Source organism: Schistocerca nitens, chromosome 2 (genome assembly GCF_023898315.1).
Source record: "Schistocerca nitens isolate TAMUIC-IGC-003100 chromosome 2, iqSchNite1.1, whole genome shotgun sequence".
Taxonomy (NCBI): domain Eukaryota; kingdom Metazoa; phylum Arthropoda; class Insecta; order Orthoptera; family Acrididae; genus Schistocerca; species Schistocerca nitens.
Window position 1 is genome coordinate 564,629,695 of NC_064615.1, and position 20,497 is coordinate 564,650,191.

General features: G+C 38.9%; 1 protein-coding gene across 1 annotated transcript in view; it reads left to right on the forward strand.

The window, feature by feature from the left end:
• Positions 1–20,497, forward strand: part of LOC126236611 (coiled-coil domain-containing protein 40) — a 425,031-nt gene that overhangs the window by 40,515 nt on the left and 364,019 nt on the right. Inside the window, exon 3 of the mRNA XM_049946047.1 lies at positions 10,515–10,734. Within this exon, the coding sequence (XP_049802004.1) occupies positions 10,515–10,734 (220 nt within the window). The remainder of the gene's footprint in view (positions 1–10,514; positions 10,735–20,497) is intronic.

Here is a 20,497-nt window from a genome sequence, read left to right on the forward strand (position 1 = left end):
CTGGCAACAGTGAAATTGGACAGAATTTGATGCTATTTCTTTATCTCCCTTCTTAAACAGTGGCTTAACTTCAGCATATTTCAACCATTCAGGAAATATTCCACTGATAAACGAGGAAGATTCAAATACCCTGAATCAGTCAACTACAGAGGAAGGTGTTAGTCCTGTTAAGAAACCATGGTCAGTGAAGCCGAGTCATAAGCTCTATGCATCAAGAAAGCACAGAGAAATTACTAAAGCTATGGATGAATACATTACAGCTAAACTGACCACCCTCTTCAAAGCAGAAATTCCATCTTCAGAAGAAAATGAACCAAAGCACTCTTGCACCTCTTCCCAGGATTTTTTCTCAATTATCAATTCAGCTATTGAATATTGTGCATCCTACAGTGAAAAGGTGCAAGTTTTAACTATTAGTATCAAAGTATGTGGTAGACAAATCAAGAAATGTGAGGTCTGTAAAAGGAGTCTTTGGAAGACCAGATCCCTGTAATGGTCATCCTGTAGAAGCACATCAGTTTCAAATAGTGCAGTCATTTTATCTGGGAGATAAATGGGACTGTTCTCGCCAGAGTGCCAACAAAAAAAGACACTATAACTGTAACAGTTGAAGATCAAAAAGTTGTTGAAGTGAAGGGGTACACAACTCACAGTATTAAAGAAACTTTTGCAATTTATAACAGCAACTATACAACTTCACATATTGCAAGATCAAAATTTTATGCACTATGACCTAAGTGGGTAGTTCCACACCCACCTAAAGATGTCTGTTTATGTGTGTACTGCACGAATTTTGAACTTTGTGTGGGAACTTCGAAGAACTTACTGGAGCACGTGGCATATGACACCTTGGTTGGGCGTGTGAAGTCATTCGTAGTCTGTGACGTAAAGCGAGAGAATTGTTTGTTTCAAGATTGTGGTGACTGCCCTGGAAAGGGAGGACTGTCTTTACAGACACTTGGCCTGGAAGACATAGCAGATAACTCTGCAGAAATTACATATGCAATATGGGAGGAAAATAGACTAACTGAGAAAACTGTTGCCTTTGACATTTCATTGATGAACTTGGTAAATGGTCTGTGAAAGCAGTAAAACACAACACATTGCAGAAGTTAAACAGTGTTTACAAGCTGAAGCACTAAATTTAGTGGTTCACTGTGATATTGCTGAGAACTGGTCTGTATTTCTCTCACAAGAAGTACAAGGGTGTCATTGGAGTAATGACCATGTTTCAGTTTTTACAGGAGTGACATATTTTCAGAACAAGGCCACAGGTGTTGCAGTTAAAAGTGATGACACAGGATACGACTCAGCACATGCTTTGCTAGCAATGTGCAAAATTCTTCAACTGCAAACGGGGGCAGAGAAGAACGTCATTATTTCTGATGGTGCTCCTAGTCATTTTAAAAACTGGTATCAACTGGGTGCTCCTAGTAATTTTAAAAATTGGTATCAGCTGTTTGAATTGAGTAAGTTGCTTGTGCCAGCTGACTGGGTATACAGTGCTACTGGTCATGGGAAGGGACCTTGTGATGCTGTAGGAGGCTTGCTGAAGCACCATGCTACAAAACATACTCTTTCCAGGCCAAATACAGCTGTGATTCAGAATGCTGAGGACTTTATGAGAGTCATGAAATCTTAACATATTCACAGCCCTCATTCCTTTGTCCAAAGAGGAAATTGAAGAATTCCATGAGCAGAAAAAAGAAGAATGGTCCAAACAAACTACTCCAGTGAAAGGAATTCAGAAGACACATTTTTGGACTCAAAGTGATAGGCAAAGTCATATTGCTCGTACTTTAAAGAGAGGGAAAAAAGAAATTTTGTTCATTCAGCGAACACCTCGGAAACAGCAGGATAATATTCAGATTCACAACCTGAGAAGGCGGATATTTGTGGTGTGTGCGCATGTCTGTGATTGGTGGATTGCAGAGATGATAGACACCAGTTAAATGAAATTATAGTGAACTTTATGCTACCACATGGACCAGCTGCTGGATATAGGTTTCCAGCTGAAGGATAGCAACAACGCTGTCAGTGCTCACTTCCTGTTCACAATGTTTTGAAGATTGTAAGTGCTCCAGTTCCTATTGGTTCAACAGGAAGGCATCACTGTATTCAAAGGAAGATATTGAAGCAGTGGAACACATTTTTAATTCATTGACTGGCTAATTTCAGTACAAAACAGAGTGCACAGAAGTTGTAAATTGAAACCTTTAAGTCTTTGGATCTTACACATACATTTTGGAACCATTTAAAATGATTGAAAAATGAGTCTCTTATTCATCATTCAAAAATAAAATTATGTTGAATAAGGCTAGGTTTTGATTTTTATGAGCCTGTTATGTGATAATGTGGTAATAAAACAGGTTTTATGTATGGCAAAAATTTCAGTTGCTTATAAAATCTGTTCAACCCAAAAGTGGAAGCCCTCCATTTTGGGACTGTAGAACTATATGGTACTAATCAACAGAAAAAAAATTAAAATTTTATGGATTGGCATTTTTGAAAAAAAAATTTTTCCGTAAATTATGAAAAAAGTTCAGAACGCTATAGTAAAAGATCTTTGACAGGTAATTCCAAATGGGGAATTTCTGTGTAATCATAAAACAATTATCTTTCAAAGCAAAACCCCAACAACGTATCTAGAACTGTTCCAGAGATACAGCATTTTAAAATTTTTTCCAAAATTCACATCTTCAAAATGGTATGTGCAGTCTCATCTTTGGAGGGCTGTATCTTGGAGCAGAAATTGTTTTGGAGAAAACAAAAAAATACATGTTTCTTACATATGCTAAATTCAATAACATCCAAGACTATGGAGGTAAGATTTTTTCCTGGCCTGTCTGAATTGATATAGACTATGCCATCAGGTACATAATCATCATCTTCATCAGTGAAGTCAATTTCCGATTCAAATTCAGAATTCTCTAAGGGATCTCACACTTCTTCATCAGAAAATCCATGTTCGAAAAAAATACATGTTCGAAAATGTGTTTCACGGACAAAGACGGCCTGAGTGACACGACATAAACTGTGGAAGACTGGAATGTACATGTGCCAAGTTGCCAACAATGAGGAGCAACTGCTCTGCGTTCCTGCTAACCGTTGCCACAGTATTGTTGGATAATTTACCTATAGTCAGAAGAGAAATTACAGTGGGGTCAAATTGACCCCTTCCACTGTTCTAGTATTAACAAAGCATTTCATATTTTGGTACAAAGAATTTTATGGAAACTGGCTTTGACTGTGAAAACCTATACACATACTTATTTTATACATGTAAATCATATTGATTACTATCTGATAAAAACTGAACAATTAGAGCAGACACCTTGACTGTAGAATTATTCAAAGATAATCTAAATTGACTAGCACCTAGTAGCTTACAATAGTAGTAAGTGGTGACCTTAACCTCCCAAGTATCAATTAGGAAAACTATGCATACATTTTTGGCAGTAAATGCAAGCCAGTCTTGTAATCTAATACTGAAAACAATATCTAACAACTGCCTCGAAGAACTAGTCTGACACCCCACATGAAAAAAAAAAAAAAAAAAAAAAAAAACTTTTAGATCTAGTTATGAGCTGAAGCAGTATTTTTGAAGGTGTGACCAGTGAGAGAAGGATTAGTGACTGTGATGCTACTACAGTGTGTTATGGTCACCAATTACAGGAAATGGCATCAAAATAGCTAGGAGAGTATTTGTATTTGGTCAAATGGTTAACAGTATCACTACCAACTTGTTTAAAGTATGGAATGAGAACATGTAGTTTGGATCTGACAAATGCAAATTGAGGGTGATAAGAGATGTCAAAGACAACACCCTGGGTTAATGGTACTACTCATAGAGATGTTGTGAAGATAGAGATTGCTACACTTTTTCTAGAAAAGAGATTGCAGGAAAATGACAGAGAAAAAAATTAATAGCAACTCATGCTCCATAAGAAAAATTGTCCGTAAAGCCTACAATAATTTTCACCGTCAGATCATGGTGAGAGATATCAATATTAGCACCCTTGGTATTGAAAAACACTTAAAACTGCTTCATCAAACAAAGCACCAGACCAGGAGGGAATTCAATTTAAATTTTGTATGCATTATATTGTGGAATTCGTTTCTCTCCTACTTATATTCACAGAGAATCTCTATGTAGCGAATAGTCTCTTGTAACTGGAAAAAGAGTGCAGGTCATTCATATTTACAAAAAGGCTAAAAGATTGCATCCACAGGAATACAGAATAATATTGCTGACATCCGTCTCTTGCAGAATCCGAGAGCATATTCTTAGCGCAAACATTATGATGTTCATGGATGAAAATACATACAGATTCAGGAAAACCACTCATGTGAAACACAGCTATCTTTATTCATGTACACCATCTTACAAACAATAGATGCATGTGAACAGGTAGAGCTTTTGTTCCTAGATTTCCAAAAGTCATCTGACACTGTTCCATATAATTGCCTTCCAAGGTACAATGATATATAATAACTTTGCAAATGTGTGATTGGCTCGATAAATACTTGATTAATAATAAACAATACATTATACTAGAGAGCAAATGCTCCACAGAAATCGAAATAGCCTTGGTATGTGTGTAGAGAAGGCTGAAATACTGAATTCAGTCTTCTGAAGTTGTTTCACCGCGGAAGATCGTAACACTGTTCCTCCTTTGAATTGTCATACGAACATCAAAATGGCAGATATTGAGATAGCCGATTGCGGAATTGAAAAGCAGCTACAATCGCTTAGTAGTGGAAAGGCTTCAGGACCAGATGTGATACCTATAAGATTCTATAAAGATTATGTGAAAGAACTTGCTCCCCTTCTAGCAGTAATTTATCATAGATCGTTTGTGCAACGAAATGTACCTAACGACTGGAAAAAAGTGCAGGTCATTCCTGTTTTTGAGAAAGGCCGTAAGACACATCCACACAATTATAGATCTATATCATTGACGCCAGTCTCCACGCCCGGGTTCCCGGGTTCGATTCCCGGCGGGGTCAGGGATTTTCTCTGCCTCGTGATGGCTGGGTGTTGTGTGCTGTCCTTAGGTTAGTTAGGTTTAAGTAGTTCTAAGTTCTAGGGGACTGATGACCATAGCTGTTAAGTCCCATAGTGCTCAGAGCCATTTGAACCATTTTTTGACGCCAATCTGTTCTAGAATTGTTGAACTTGTTTATGCTCAAGACTTATGACATTCTTGTAAAATGAACATCTCCTCTATAAAAATCAACGTGGCATCCAGAAACAGAGATCCAGCGAAACTCAGCTCATTCTTTTCCTCCGTGAGATCCACAGCACAGTGGACAACGGCTCTCAGGTTGATGCTGTGTTGCTTGATTTCAGTAAGGCATTTGACATCATCCCGCATTGCTGTTTAATGAAAGAAAATACGAGTTTACGGAGTATCGGAACAGACCTGCGATTGGATTCAAGACTTTCTTGCAGATAGAGCTCAACACGCCTCTCTTAATGGAACTAAATTGACAGATATAAAGGTAATATCCAGAGTACGACAGGGAAGTGTGATAGGACAGTTGCTGTTTGCAATATATATAAATGGTCTAGTAGAGAGTGTCGGATGCTCTTTAAGGCTAATTGCAGATGATGCAGCTGTCTGTACCAAGGTAGCAATGCCAGAAGATAGAAAGAATTTGCAGAATGACCTGCAGGGAATTGATGAATGGTGCAGACTCTAGCAGTTGACCCTGAACGTAAATAAATGTAACACATTGTGCATACACAGGAAAAGAAATCCACTACATTACAGCTACACTATTAATGACAAACAGCTGGAGACAGCATCTGACGTAAAATATCTAGGCGTAACTAACCAGAGCGACCTTAAGTGGAATGACCATATAAAACAGACAGTGGGTAAAGCAGACACCAGACTCAGATCGATTGGAAGAATCTTAGGAAATGTAACTCGTCCATGAAAGAAGTGGCATATAAGGCACTTGTTTACCTGATTCTTGAGTATTGTTCATCTATTTGGGATCCATATCAGGTAGGACTGATACAGGAGATAGAAAAGATCCAACGCAGAGCGGCGTGTTTCGTCACGGGTTCTTTTAGCTGGCGAGAGAGTGTTACAGAGATGCTAAACAAACTCCACTGGCAGATGTTACAAGAGAGGCATTGTGCATCATGGAGAGATTTACAATTGAAATTTTGGGACAGTACTTTTCAGGAGGAGTCAGACAACATATTACTTCCCCTCACATACATCTCGCGTATTGACTACAAGGAGAAAATTCGAGAAATTAGAACCAATACAGAGGCATACTGACAATCATTCTTCCTACATACTATTCGCGAGCGGAACAGGGTTGGAGGATCAAATAGTGATACTGAAAGTACCCTCTGCCACATGCCATTATTTGACTTGCGGAGTATGATGTAGATGGAGATGTAGTAGGACATTTATTGTTGTCAGCATATATAAACATTTTATCAGGTAGCCTCAGCATTGACAATGCTATTGTGTACAAAAATGTGTCATCATTGGATGATTGTAAGAAATTGCAGAAAGACTAGGACAGAATTTCTGCTTGGCGTAAAGAATGGCAGCTCTCTCTAAATATGCATAAACATAAAATAATGTTTATTACAAAGAGAAAGAATAGAAAACTATATGATTACAGTATTAGTTATGAAAATTTTAGCTTGACACATCATGTGAGTGTTTAAGGGCATGAAATGGGGTGCTAATGTGAAATTACGGTTAGGAAGCAAATGGAAGGATTCTGGGAAAATGCAATGCATATGCAAAGTAAACTGTATACAAGATGCTAGTGCAACAAATTCTAAAGTATTGTTTCAGTCTTTGGACTATTTATCAAGTAGGCATGACAACAGACAATGAAGGAATTCAACTATGCATTACCAGGATTGTAACTGGTCTATACAGCCCATGCAAAAGTGTAACAGAAATGTTTGGGGAAGTTAAATGGAAATCCTTGGAAAAAAGACATAGTTCTTGTGAAACAGTATTGGGTAAATTTAGAGAACCTGCAGTCTAAGAAGGTTGTAAAACCACCGTGATAGGGATGAAGAACAGTGGCTTTTAGATAGTCATTTTTCCATTGCTCATTAAACAACCAGAAGAGATAAGAAAATTTATAATATTGATACTACGTATCATCCACTGTGTTCTGTATATTGCAGAGCATGTATAGATGAAGATGTAGGTCACTGTTGTCAGTAAATCAATGAATAGACAAAAACTAGCACAAGAGAACTGGACGTTACAGAAACTTTAATACAAATTATGTTTCTTTAATGGCAAGAAAAGCTATTAAGTGCCATCATAAATAATGGTTAATGAGTGAATTTCACATCTTACAGAACATTTAACGAGTGGTATGTTCCTGTGATGGTAAGGAAATAGTAAGTGTGGTCATAAATAATGACACATTGCATACAGAACCTAAGTGTAGTCATAAATAATGACACATTGCATACAGAACCTGTTATAAATAAACTTCGTTGTGACTTTGACTTGTGACTTATTCCACAGTATCAATTCATTTCATAAAGTACTGTTAGGGTTGTATGAATTTGCTTCTCTCTAAATTGCATGTTGTGTCACCTACAGTAGATTCTGTTCCATGAGTGGGGCAGGTGAATTGACAAACTGAAATTTATTATGTCATGGTAGTGAATGTTAGAACACTGGACTCAGAAAGTTGATTTGCATATCTGAGTCCCTGAAGACACAGTTATAATCTCCTGTGAAAACAATTTTTAGGTACTGTTTCAGTGTTTCATATAGTATCCTAACCCACAGTGCTGTGCATATTTTCAGTGCTATTCAGCTTTCCGGATGAATTTGTTTTTCAGTTTCCTTTACTTGATTGACCCCTGGATTTTCTGATTATCAGAATGTATGCCACATTAACAAGTGCAGTCAGAAATTCAATCATAACATCTATATTGTTAAATGGTTAACCTGATTCGTGATTCATCATTCACATTCCCAGTTGCAGGTTGCCTCTCTTAACAGTTTCCAGGGATGACAAATATTTGATTTTCAATATTTCATATAATTATTTTCCTAATTTAAATTGCTGCCATAATCTACTCATTAAGAGGTACAATCTTATATTAAAGGTTTAATACAGTAAGACAAGTATTTCAGTCAGAAACTGTGTATAGACTTTGAAGAGCCAAATAAACTGGTACATCTCCCAAATATCATGTAGGCCATGGCGAGCACACAGAAGTGACACAACACAATGTGGCAGGGGCGTAACTACTATGTGAAGTAGTGCTGGAGAGAGTCGCCACCATGAATCCTAACAGTGCTGTCCATAAATCTGTAAGAGTACGAGGGGGTGGAGATCTCTTCTGAAGAGCATGTTGCAAGGCATCCCAGATATGCTCAATAATACTCATGTCTGGGGCGTTGGTGGCCAACAGAAGTGTTTAAACTCAGAAGAGTGTTCCTGCAGCCACTCTATTGCAATTCTGGATGTGTGGGGTGTTGCATTGTCCTGCTGGTATTGTCCGAGTCTGTCGGAATGCACAATGGACATGAATGGATGCAGGTGATCAGGCAGGACGCCTACATACGTGTCACCTGTCAGTCATATCTAGATGTATCAGGGGTCCCATATCACTCCAACTGCATATGCCCCATACCATTACAGAGGCTCCACCAGCTTGAACAGTCCCCTGCTGACATGTGGGGTCCATGGATTCATGAAGTTGTCTCCATACCCATACACATCCATCTGCTCGATACAATTTGAAATGAGACTCATCTGACCTGGCAACATCTTTCCAGTCATCAATAGTCCAATGTAAGTGTTGATGGGCCCAAGTGAGGCATAAAGTTTTGTGTCGTGCAGTCATCAAGGGTACACAAGCGGGCCTTCAGCTCTGAAAGCCCATATTGGTGATGTTTCATTGAATGGTTCAGACACTGATACTTGTTGATGGCCCAGCATTGAAATATGCAGCAATTTGTGGAAGGGTTGCAGTTCTGTCATGTTGAACAATTCTCTTCAGTCCTCGTTGGTCCCATTCTTAACCTAATATAACATAAGCACAGGATCTTTTTCTGGCCACAACAATGTCGGATATTTGATGTTTTACCAGATTCCTGATATTCACGGTACACTCATGAAATGCTCGTACGGAAAAATTCCCACTTCATCGCTACCTTGGAGGTGGTGTATCCCATCGGTCGTGTGCCGACTGTAACACCATGTTCAAACTCACTTAAATCTTGATAACCTACCATTGTAGCAGCAGTAACTGATCTAACAACTGTGCAGACACTTGTTGTCTTATATAGGCATTGCCGACTGCAGTGCTGTATTCTGCCTGTTTACATACCTCTGTATTTGAATACACATGCCTTTACCAGTTTCTTTGGTGCTTCAGTGTATCTTGAGGCAGCATAAGTTATTGTGTACAAATACCCTGGCTATATTCATCCAGCATTTGAGAATGAAAGCAGTTAGAGACATGCAACCAACTTTACACATAGTTTCAAAGTTTTACTAAACTTTTTCTTGCTGATCTCCTCCACCTTCTGCTACAAATTGATAAAGAAAAGAGAGTTTATTGCTTAATACGTTTTTGCAGTTGAAGCAGCAACACTGCCACATCAGGCACAATGTTTTAATTTATTACTTCTTTAGTACTACCTCTATTCACAACAGATTTTGCAGACAATATCCACATATACCACTGAATGGACCTCCAAAATTACATCATTTTACAGCATACTTAATGAGATTACATCCTACACATTGATGTATGTGGAAAACAGGCTTGTACTTAAAATGGAGTGCAAATTACCCAGGCTATACTCATCCCATGTTTGCTGCTAACGAGAGCACTTAGAAACTTTCAACAAGCTTTAAACGTAAATTAAAATCTTTTCCAAACTTTTCCACACTTCCATGGTTAAAGTCAAATATTTAAAACATTAACTCATTTGTTAAGTAATCAGAAGTTAGAAGTCATTTTATGCATGGCAGTTCAATTTTTAATGAATTGTGGGCTTACTAGTTTTAATTAAAGCAAGCTAAAATATTTTCATATATCACAGACAATATTTCGTATCTAAGGTTGGCACTTTTTCATGTTATATTTGAAAGTCTTAGCTTGTGACTCACATTTTGGAGAAACAAAATTGATTAGCTGACAGCTTCTATGAAAAAGTTCCGTAATTTCAGTACTTACTGCTCAAGAGGGGCTGAATGTAGGAAGTGAGATTTTTCTAAAGATTATTTGATGAGATAAAAAGAAAAAAAGAAAAAAAAAGAGAGAGAGAGAGAGAGAGAGAGAGACTGGGGACTGAAATATGTCTGGATAAGAAGCACGCCTTTCTAACTAGGATAGACTGTACGAAATAAGAGTGAAGGGAATGCAAGTAAAGTAGTCAGTAGAAATTTATAGGTATGTTACTTTCTTTTTTCTTGCATGAAATATAATTTTCTCATCACTTGTTGGTTTAAAATTACATCTCATAGTTATTTTCATGTTTCAGGATGGAGACATCAGGAAGAAAAACAAGGAGCATATAGACTTGGAAGAGACTCTCCGTACAATGCAGCAGGAGGTAACAAAACAGAAGGATCAGCTACTTAATTATCATGAATCACTATCACAAACCAAAAAGATGAGAGATGACATGGAACAAAAGGTGCAGAATTCAAAATCCCATCATTTAGTTGATTCTGACAAGCTAAGAAAGCAACAGAAAAAAGGTTAGCATAATCACAGCAATTTCTGATGTTATTTTTTGTGTTATGTGATTCCTAGCCAACACAGTTATTAAAAATAGGATGTTACTGTATCATAGAGACTGTAAAGAAAAGTAATTTTCAGTAATTTCATTCACAGATAATAACATGTTTCTTAAGAATTATATTCCAGTATTTAATTTCTATCTGCAAATAAATGTCTGTTTTTATTTGTAATGCAGTCTTGGTGCTTTGTCATTAAGCACTCTTAAATGGATGGAATCTTTTCGTATTTACTCAAGAAAATGTTCTGGGTTGGTATCCAAATTTCACATAGTTGACCTCACATCAGTCCTTAGAATATGTAAACAGATTCTGACTGCTGATTGCATTATTGTTGTCCCTTTCTAAGGAAATGAGGAATGGCTTGATGAACCCTTCTTGGTGGCTGTGCTGAAATTTTGCAGTGTTATTGTTACCTTCAGGTGAAAACGTTTGCCAGAAGATGATGAGAGTGACACTCATAGAAACATTGTGGAATTTCAATGCAGCCATCCAGATGAAAGCTTGAGAAGATTACATCAGCACAGCACTCCAACACAGTCTAGATTCCAGGGGAATGGTCTGTTGTCTTAGTTTATTCTGCACAATGGTAACTTTTCTGTCCTCTTCTGATACCAATGCATGCTCCATAAACAAAGCAAAGTTCATCAAGAGCAGAACACTGAATAAAATCAAAAAATGAGAACAAAAAAGTCCAGATACTGTACTGTGAGGAAATCTAATAAGGAGAACAGCGTGATTGATAATGACTCATGTAATAGACTGTACTAAATAGAGTCACAGCTGCCTGCCTAGTGCTGTTGCTGCAAGCAGCTTGGCCCATGTGACGTGACATGCACAATCCCGGAGGTGGTCATCCACCACAAGCTGTAGCACTTGTGAGCTGCGGTTGATATTAGCCATTGATGGAGCTATTAAATCGCTTCCCACTGAAATCAGCATGTAGCCTGAAAATGCCCCAGCTTATACTGGTGCTATGGGAGGGGAGCCGCTGGTGGAGCAGCATAACCCCCTGTGGACAGATCCAGAACCTCAGGCTTAGGGTCAACCAAGACAGGTGGAGGCGATGTAGTTGGGAGGATGCCATAGGCAGCAGATTGAGTAGGCATGACAAGGAAAGGAAGGAATATTAGAGTTTAATGTTCTGAGATCATTAGAGACTGAATGGGTACAACAGCAGTGAGGTAGGGTCAGGGCAATGAGAGCAGTTCCACCTCTAGAGGCTCCAATACTGTGATCTCTTCACCAGCCTTCTGGCAAGCAGCGTTGCGGGAGCAGAGGTTGTACTGGTATGTGGGGCGAGGTGGAGAGACCCAGCAGGTGTGACCCTGGCATCCATCCCGGGGAATGAAGGTGGTAGCAGTGCCACTGATAATGGATGTGGCTCTGGCCAGAGCTGTGGTTCAGAGGGACTTGTCTGGCCATGATGTCAAACAACTGATTATCCTTGTAGCTGATGACAACCCCTTGGGTCTACTCTGGATGCAGTCATCCCGACGCTGATTCCCCACACTTAGGTGGGCCTGTATGGAGGTCGGTCATGCTGTGCAGAAAACAAGGATTTGCAGAAATCAGGGATTTGTGGTCAGTCAGTAGGTGGAATTTGTTGCCATGTAAATGTAGTTGAATAGTTAGCATTGCTGTCTTCAATGTGGCAGGACCCGGGATCAATTCCCAGCACCTCCTCTAGATTTTTTTGAGGTAGGGAGGTCTGGTATGGTGTCGACTAAGCCCTTGTGAAACCAGACGAGGAATTGTTTGAATAAAGAAGCAGCGGCATTATCTGAATTCTGGTACAGGTCCACTTAGTGAGGCTAAATGAGGATCTGTTTGAACTAAGAAGCAGCAGCATCACCAGAATTCATCTGCTGGGCATAATGGTTGAAGGAATTGGCGACTTGCTTATCACATGTCCCAAGATCATAGATCGCTACTCGTTCTGCCTTGTAGGCAGCATTCAGTGTTTACTTTACTTTGTAAATATACATGAAATTTCTTGATTCCAAAGAAAGATCATTAAATCCTCTTTCTCATTTTGTGAATTTTTGAACTGTGCTTTAGTAAATATTCTCAATGCAAAGGTGACTGATTGGCAGTTAAGAAACATCCAACAACTTATGGGATAAAACTGCCACAATTTCATGGTAGAATACATCATTGTCCCAGTGTATGTGGTATCAGAGATGGTGCAGCCTGGAGACCATCCGTAAGGCAGTGAAACACCTATCGGCAGGTGGCTGACCACACAAATCTAAAGCCATTATTGTGCAGCTGATTTAGGAGGTGCATAATTTGTGCTACATGGTGAATAAATGTGGCATAGTACCTGGTTTTACCAAGGAATGACTAAGTTTCATGTTTAGTGGGGATCAGTATAAGTATCGTGTTTAGTAGGGATCAGCACATGACTGACTGCATTGGCAAGGTCACGTGTGGACATGATACCCTTGTGAGTAAGAATGTGCCACAGTTATTTTACCCTCTGGATAAAAGTCCAGTGGACAATGTAAGCCATTTCCCTGGACCCACTTGAAAAGGGATTTGAAGTTCCTGCGGTGTTCTGCATGAGTCGACTCTGTAAGAATAATATCATCCAAATAATTACCACTGTGTGGAATACTTTGAATTAATTATTCTAAATACTTTTGGAAAACATTGGGTGAACTAGCAACCCCAAAGAGAGAGAATTGCACCTCTATTAGCTGAATTGCGTAATTGATACTTAATGGCTGACAGATGCATCATAGAGCAGCAGTTGTTAATATTCTTCCTTTAAATCTATCTGAAAAAGGTAGTGGCTCTTGACCAGTTTAGCTAACAAATACTGGAGGGGAGGCATAGGATAGAGATCATTGTTGGATTGGGCATTTTAGTGGTCTTAAAATTGTAACAAATCTGTAAAGACCTGTTAGATTTTTCATGGACTGATATAGGTATCATCCTTTTTACTGACTGAAAGTGGGGAAATGAAACTTAAATCCTGAAGATATTTGAAGAACTTCTCTAACCACAACAGTAGCAGGCAAGTTCTACAAAATTTGGCATCGCTGAAGGCATCATACAGCTGGATCAGTAAAATTATGTGCAGATCCAAACATTGGTTCAAAAATCTCCTGTGAATTGCACAGAGCATCAAGGTCATAAAAGGCACTGTTTCAGAAACTAAATGAACTTGGTCCACTACTCTGAAACCAAAAACTGGTAAAGGTGTCCAAGCCAAAAATATTAGCAGCAGCAGGGGAGCAACAATTAGGCAGGTTAGTACATGTTTGATGTTTTTGTACCTAACTGGCCCTCCAACTTGAAGAATGGCCTTCCGGCAGTATGACGTCACATGGCACCCAGCCTTTTGAGCAAAGGAGAGTTGAGCTGCCATAATGTGTCCTCATTGCTTAACAACATGACAGTACTGATGTCCAGCTGGAATTCTAATGTAAGCTTCTGTGGTGGCAGGAGAGCAGCCTGCACTGCAGCGGACAGTGAAGACTGATACCCCATGCCACTGCTGAGCATGTGGCCAGTGGGCCACTTGTTCACACACTGCAGCTAGGTGGCCTCAGTTGCCAAGACCGAACACTATGCTGTGTGGTATGGGGAGCTGCTTCTGGAATGCCAGGGCAGGATTGGTGTTTCTTCAACTTGCATGAAGTACAGGGCAATACGGAAGAGGGTGGGCATTTCTGACCCACCCGGGTAACATTACAAGAATGATCAATCGACTCTGAGGGGGGAGAAGAATGGATCAGAATCATCACCTGGCTATTACTTGCAATGGTGAATTACTACTTTTGATACTTGAATCTTGTTATTGCAAAAAGGTCAAAATCCATTGAGCAGAACAATGTGATTTTGTGTAAAATATAAGTTATTTTGACTATGTGGAAATAAAACATACTGCTATATAACAGTGAAAATCTATACAGCTTGTAAAGCTCCTCGCTCTTTTCATTTAACATCTTTTTTTGTTTATTTTGGCAGCTATTTGGCTATCGGATTCAAGTATGGGACCTTTACACAGAGATCATGTTTTGTTAGTAGTTGATGTGACCATGTGCCTAATATGAAAATGTATCTCTTATACCCTGCAAATATTGAATTAAAGAATGAAAAAGTCACTTTGAAATAATAAAAGTACAAGTTAAAGCAGTTGGCTTTATTGTTCCTTTTGCATGTAACACACTTCCCTAACAATGTCTTCTTTCATTCACCCTCGTTTAAGGGCTATGTTGGTTTCATACTTAAACTGAAGTACCCACTGCTACATACTGTTTCCTCATAATTAAACAGGTAAACACTGATCATGGAAACTTTCCCATTTATGTACTACTCTCAGTATGTTTCTCCCTGACAATCACTTATTCTCAAACATGACACTCCATCAACCTTTCTCCATGAAAGTTATTAAGCCTCCAACATGACACTGTACTGATCATAAAACTTGTAATTAGTCTCAATAGCCTTTCCACAAAATAACTAGAACACTTTAACTATTAATTCCACTTTCTACAGAATTCTGCACATTACCAGTTAGCAGTATCATGGCACACTTCTGCTCCATATGGAAGCTCAGTGCCAACTCTTCTCCCCAAGCCAAGATGGTGCATGACTCCGAGTATTGGGATGTTGTTGTCATTATACAGCAAGACCATGTTTTCACAGAGAAAAGGCATGTTCAGCTCTAAAAGTTTCAGAAGACATTGATTATAAGTAATACAATACTGATGTGTTATGACAACAAAGATAGCAATGCTCCTTACATTTCCTCAGTAGATTTAAAAAAAGCATGTGAAAGAAGATTTGTGAAAACCCCATGAAAAAGAAAATAGAAATCTCACTGAAAAAGAAATAACCATTGAACAAACCTGAAATGGTTCCCTCCTGAGTGACTATATCATAATACAAAGAAACATTATGTACACTCCATATTCTCTCATCCCTGTGCTGAAAATTACAATCTTTACATTTTTGTATGTACCTGATAAGCAGGCAGTGATCATACATAGAAATTAAATTTGCATAGAACTGCATTTTATAGCAATAAAAATATTGAAATGCTTTTGTACAGGTGTCCATAAAAATAGTGCCAAAGAAGTACTTCATGTAGACTTTAAATGTCTACAGCATACGGCACATCTTAATTGTGTTAATGTTAATGCATAGTCCTATGAATCGCCAGAAGTTACATGCAGAGGCTGCTTTTTTTAAAAACTAATTTAATCTGGTCATATCAGTAGAAGATATGAAGAAGGAATAAAGCACAAGAATACTTACTGTCGTGTCACATCTAGAGCCACAGAGCGAAAAAAAATCCATCTCAAATGTAAACAACATGCCGTCAATATGTATAACACAAATAATAGTTCAAGAACATTAGTTATCATAACAGAAAGAAATACATAAAGGTTTATTTTTATGTAAATAAAGAAAAACAGACAGAAAATGTGATATTTGCAGTTAAAAAACATAAAGATATACAATTAATACAATTTGGATGCCTTTTTCTTGAAACAAGACACTCACAAACACATGCATATTTTGGCATTTTTACTTTGTCACAGTACACTTTTAGCAGTGCATACATTCACTGCTAGGTGGACTTGCAGCTGATTGATGACGCCAGGCAACAGATGCCAAGCGGGCATGGTGAACATCAATCATTGAGTAATAGGTAGTTGTGTGGCTTAAAGTTTCCATTTCTCCCATCACATCAGGAAGCAACAGGTGTTGGTTACAGTCACTGGCTCTGCAGGTGGCAGTGGCAGTATGTTGCGTAGCAGCCAGAGCCACGTCTGAAGGCCACTGATGTGCACACAGCCTTTCTGGTCATGTGTTGTTGTGAAGGTATCATGCAATGGTGCTGCGGAAGTACATCTGAGGTGGCTCTGTGCTTCACACCTGTTGAGTTTCAGCAGATGTGGCCAGGCAGGAGTGGCAAGTGCATTGCATTATATTCCCCTCCACTGCCTTCTTGGCTGCTCCTCAGACATGTAAATAATGAGCCACTCAGTGTCCATACTCCCAACAAAAGATCAAAATATGCACAGCATGTGACACTCCTACTCTGTAAATGTGGCAATTATGGAAAGCTAAAAAGAAAGAAAATTTTACTGTTCATTCCAACGACATTATAATGACATTGCTGCTAGCCTAACACAGATATGATATCTAAACACAAACAGTGTGAAAATTACTAAATGTTTCACTGTTCATAAATAATTAACAGTTTTTCTAATTGCAAGTGACACTCAGGCTGGTTGGCTGCTTGCTGTTGTGGATCTTGTTTTTGTTTCTTATCGTTTTGCTCTAGCTTCTCTGCAACAATAATCTTTGCATCTTCTGTCTGATTATTTTGCTCTTAAGTAAGTTCCTTATCCACTGAGAAGACATCTGCATATGTAATGAGATTGTGTGCATCTGATAGTGAACTACCACCTCTGGTGCATTACTAGTTGTTTTGTCATTTAAAATCACAATAGCTGTCACTTTGCCTGGCATGTTAAGTTCAGAACTAGGTATTTCCATTAACAGATCAGTGTCTAAGGTTGCTTCTAATTGTGACTCCACAGGTAGTGTACATTCTGACAAGACGCATATTTTGCTTATCTTCACATATGTCTGTACATTTCTCTTCTGGTCTCTCTTTTTATATCTTCGCCACTCACTTATCATACCACTGTTTGAGCTTCATGATTACCTTTTCTTGTTTCCTTGCAAAATATGTTATTGATTTTTCTTGACTGTATTTTAATTCTTTTGGCATTTCTTTTTGACTTTCATTTAATTCCTTTATTTTCTTGACAGTTGCCTTTTGACTTTCTCATAGGTCTTTTGCGGTTTTCTCTTGGCTTTCCCTTATTGTGTTGAGTAGTAGTGTCATACCCAACTGAACTCTACTGGTGAATGACTGCTGTTTAGTTTTACCATGGAGTAGGGCACCTGTAGCTCTTGCTGTTTTGTGTCAGTGCCATTGAGGTTTTACTCGCACATAATTCCTCCAACAGTTCCGTGTCTACCAATTCTTTGTTAGTCATGTCCTCAAAACTGGAATCTTTGATCCTTGACCTATTGCATTCTCCCTCTTTATCAAGCCAAATTCCCACAACATTAACAGCTGATGTTTGCTCCCTTACTGAATACATTTTTACACTTGAAAGTCAAAAGTACAAAGCACATGCCTAACTAATTTCCCCCGTTCAAGTATTGGTACATACCAAACAAGTTAAAGGTTTTGCCTACAGCAATAACTTCAAACTTTGGGCATTTGGCATTATTGCAGCACTTACTTTTATTACAGTGATGTTAGTTGTGATACGGTGTGATGCTGCAAGCTGCACTGCACCCTTGTATTGTCGTGGTGGTCACCTCGAGCCACAGCAATCCAAGATGATGCATAGTGACTCGTCTTGTCTCAAACCAGTGCAATCCAAGGTGCCATAGATTTCCACTTCGTACATGTTCTGTTGGCAGTGATGTATTTTTATTTCTCTCTCCACAAGTAGGCTCATAGCTCTATTGTTCAATGCCCACTATTGCATTTTGTTGACAACTCTTCACTGAAGAACAGTCATCTTTTCATGGTCACTAGATGTAGTGCTCCTTGCTCTCTTCATTAAAATGTCTTTTATGTTTATTTTTGCAGCTATCAGACTATGAGACTCGAGAATGGGACCTTTGTTACATAATTAACATGACCATATGCCTGAAACTAATCTATGTCTCTTCTACACTGCAGATATTAAAGTTATTTGATTAAAGACTAAGGAAGACCACATTGAAATAATAAAAGTACAAGACAAGTTATTTACGTCCATTGTTCCTTTTTCATGTAACACACTTCCCTAATAGTGGCTGCTGTCAGCCAGTCTCATTTAACAATTATGTTGGTTTCACATTCACACTGAACTACCCATTGCTACATTGTACAGGGCGTTTCAAAAAGAAAGAGCAGATTTCAAACATTTATTTCTCAAAAACTACAAATGATAGAAACACAATTCCAACGGTCCTTCACTCAATATGAGTACCAAATGTTACACAACAAATATCAAAACTGTACCTCAATATGAGCACCATTTGTTACACGACAAATATCAAACCGGTATCTCATTTCTTGCCACACACGACGCAACTGGTCTTTAGTTACCGAATTCACGGCCGCAACAATTCGATGTCGTACCTCTTGAAGAGTAGCGGGCATAGGTGGGACATAAACACAGTCCTTTATGTACCCCCACAAATAAAAATCGCAGGGAGTAAGGTCTGGTGACCTGGGAGGCCACAGACGATGACATTGATCTTGTGCTCCTGCTCTTCCAATCCACCGTCCTGGAATGGTGTTATTTAGGTACCGTCGTACAGGTTCAGAGAAGTGTGGTGGGGCGCCATCTTGCATGAAGATGAAGTGATTTGAATCTTCCTGAAGTTGAGGAAATAGCCAGTTTTCTAACATGTCCAGGTAAATGGTTCCTGTGATAGTTTTCTCCATGAAAAAGAAAGGTCCATAAACTTTGTTTACCGAAATTGCACAAAAGACGTTAACCTTTGGTGAGTCTCTTTCATGTTGAATAACGTCCCTCGGAGTTTCACTCGCCCAAATTCGTACGTTATGCCGATTAACTTTACCAGAAATGTGAAACGTTGATTCATCTGAAAAAATTAATCGTTCGGCAAAATTGTCCTCTTCCATGTCCTGTAGAATTGCAGTTGAAAATTCGAACCTTTTGTTGTGGTCGTCAGGACGCAATGCTTGCAATAACTGCAGTTTGTACGGCTTCATGTGCAGACGGTTACTCAGAACGCGCCATACCGTTGTTTTAGACATGTTTAGTTCGTGACTTGCCCGTGCCGTGGATTTTCTAGGGCTCCTTTCGTAAGCTGCACGGACACGCTCGACATTTTCATCCGATGTGCGTGGACGACCCGTGCTTTTTCGCTTGCAGATGCAACCATCTTCTACGAATCTGTGATGCCACTCATAAATTTGCTTATGACGAGGCGGCTGTTTGTTGAATTGACGGCGGAATGCACGTTGCACACCAACAATGGACTCTAACTTTGCAAATTGCAGCACACAAAATGATCGTTCCTGTGGTGTCGTCGCCATTTTCCTACAAACAAACGCCAGCGCCACTGCGGATTTGCATGGAACTTCTGCGCGGACCATTGAAAAACTTTGAACCTTTCTCTGACAAGAAACGTTTGAATTGTGTTTCTATCATTTGTAGTTTTTGAGAAATAAATGTTTGAAATCTGCTCTTTCTTTTTGAAACGCCCTGTATATCCTGGTAATTAAGCATGTAATCACTGATCATGAGAGCCTTTTCATTTATGTTCTACTCACAGTATCTTTCTCTATGACAATCAGTTATTCTCAAACACGGCACAGTATCAGTCTTTCTCTACGACAATTATTGGTGCTCCAGCATGACACCTAGCAACCATAAATGTCGTAATCAATTCCAAGTGCCTTTCCATGAAATAACTTAAAATATTTTTCTTCTACAAACTGACATAACATTTTTAATTCCACTTTATACCAAATTATGTATATTACTTATTTGCGGCATGGCGGCATGCGTTCGCTCCATACGGAAGCTCAGCACCCACTCTTCTCCCCATGCCAAGATAGCACATGGCCCTGGGAGCTGGGAAATTGTTATCATTATGGAACAAGACTGTGTTCATAGGGAAAAGACATGTTCAGCTCCGAAAGTTCCAGAAGCCA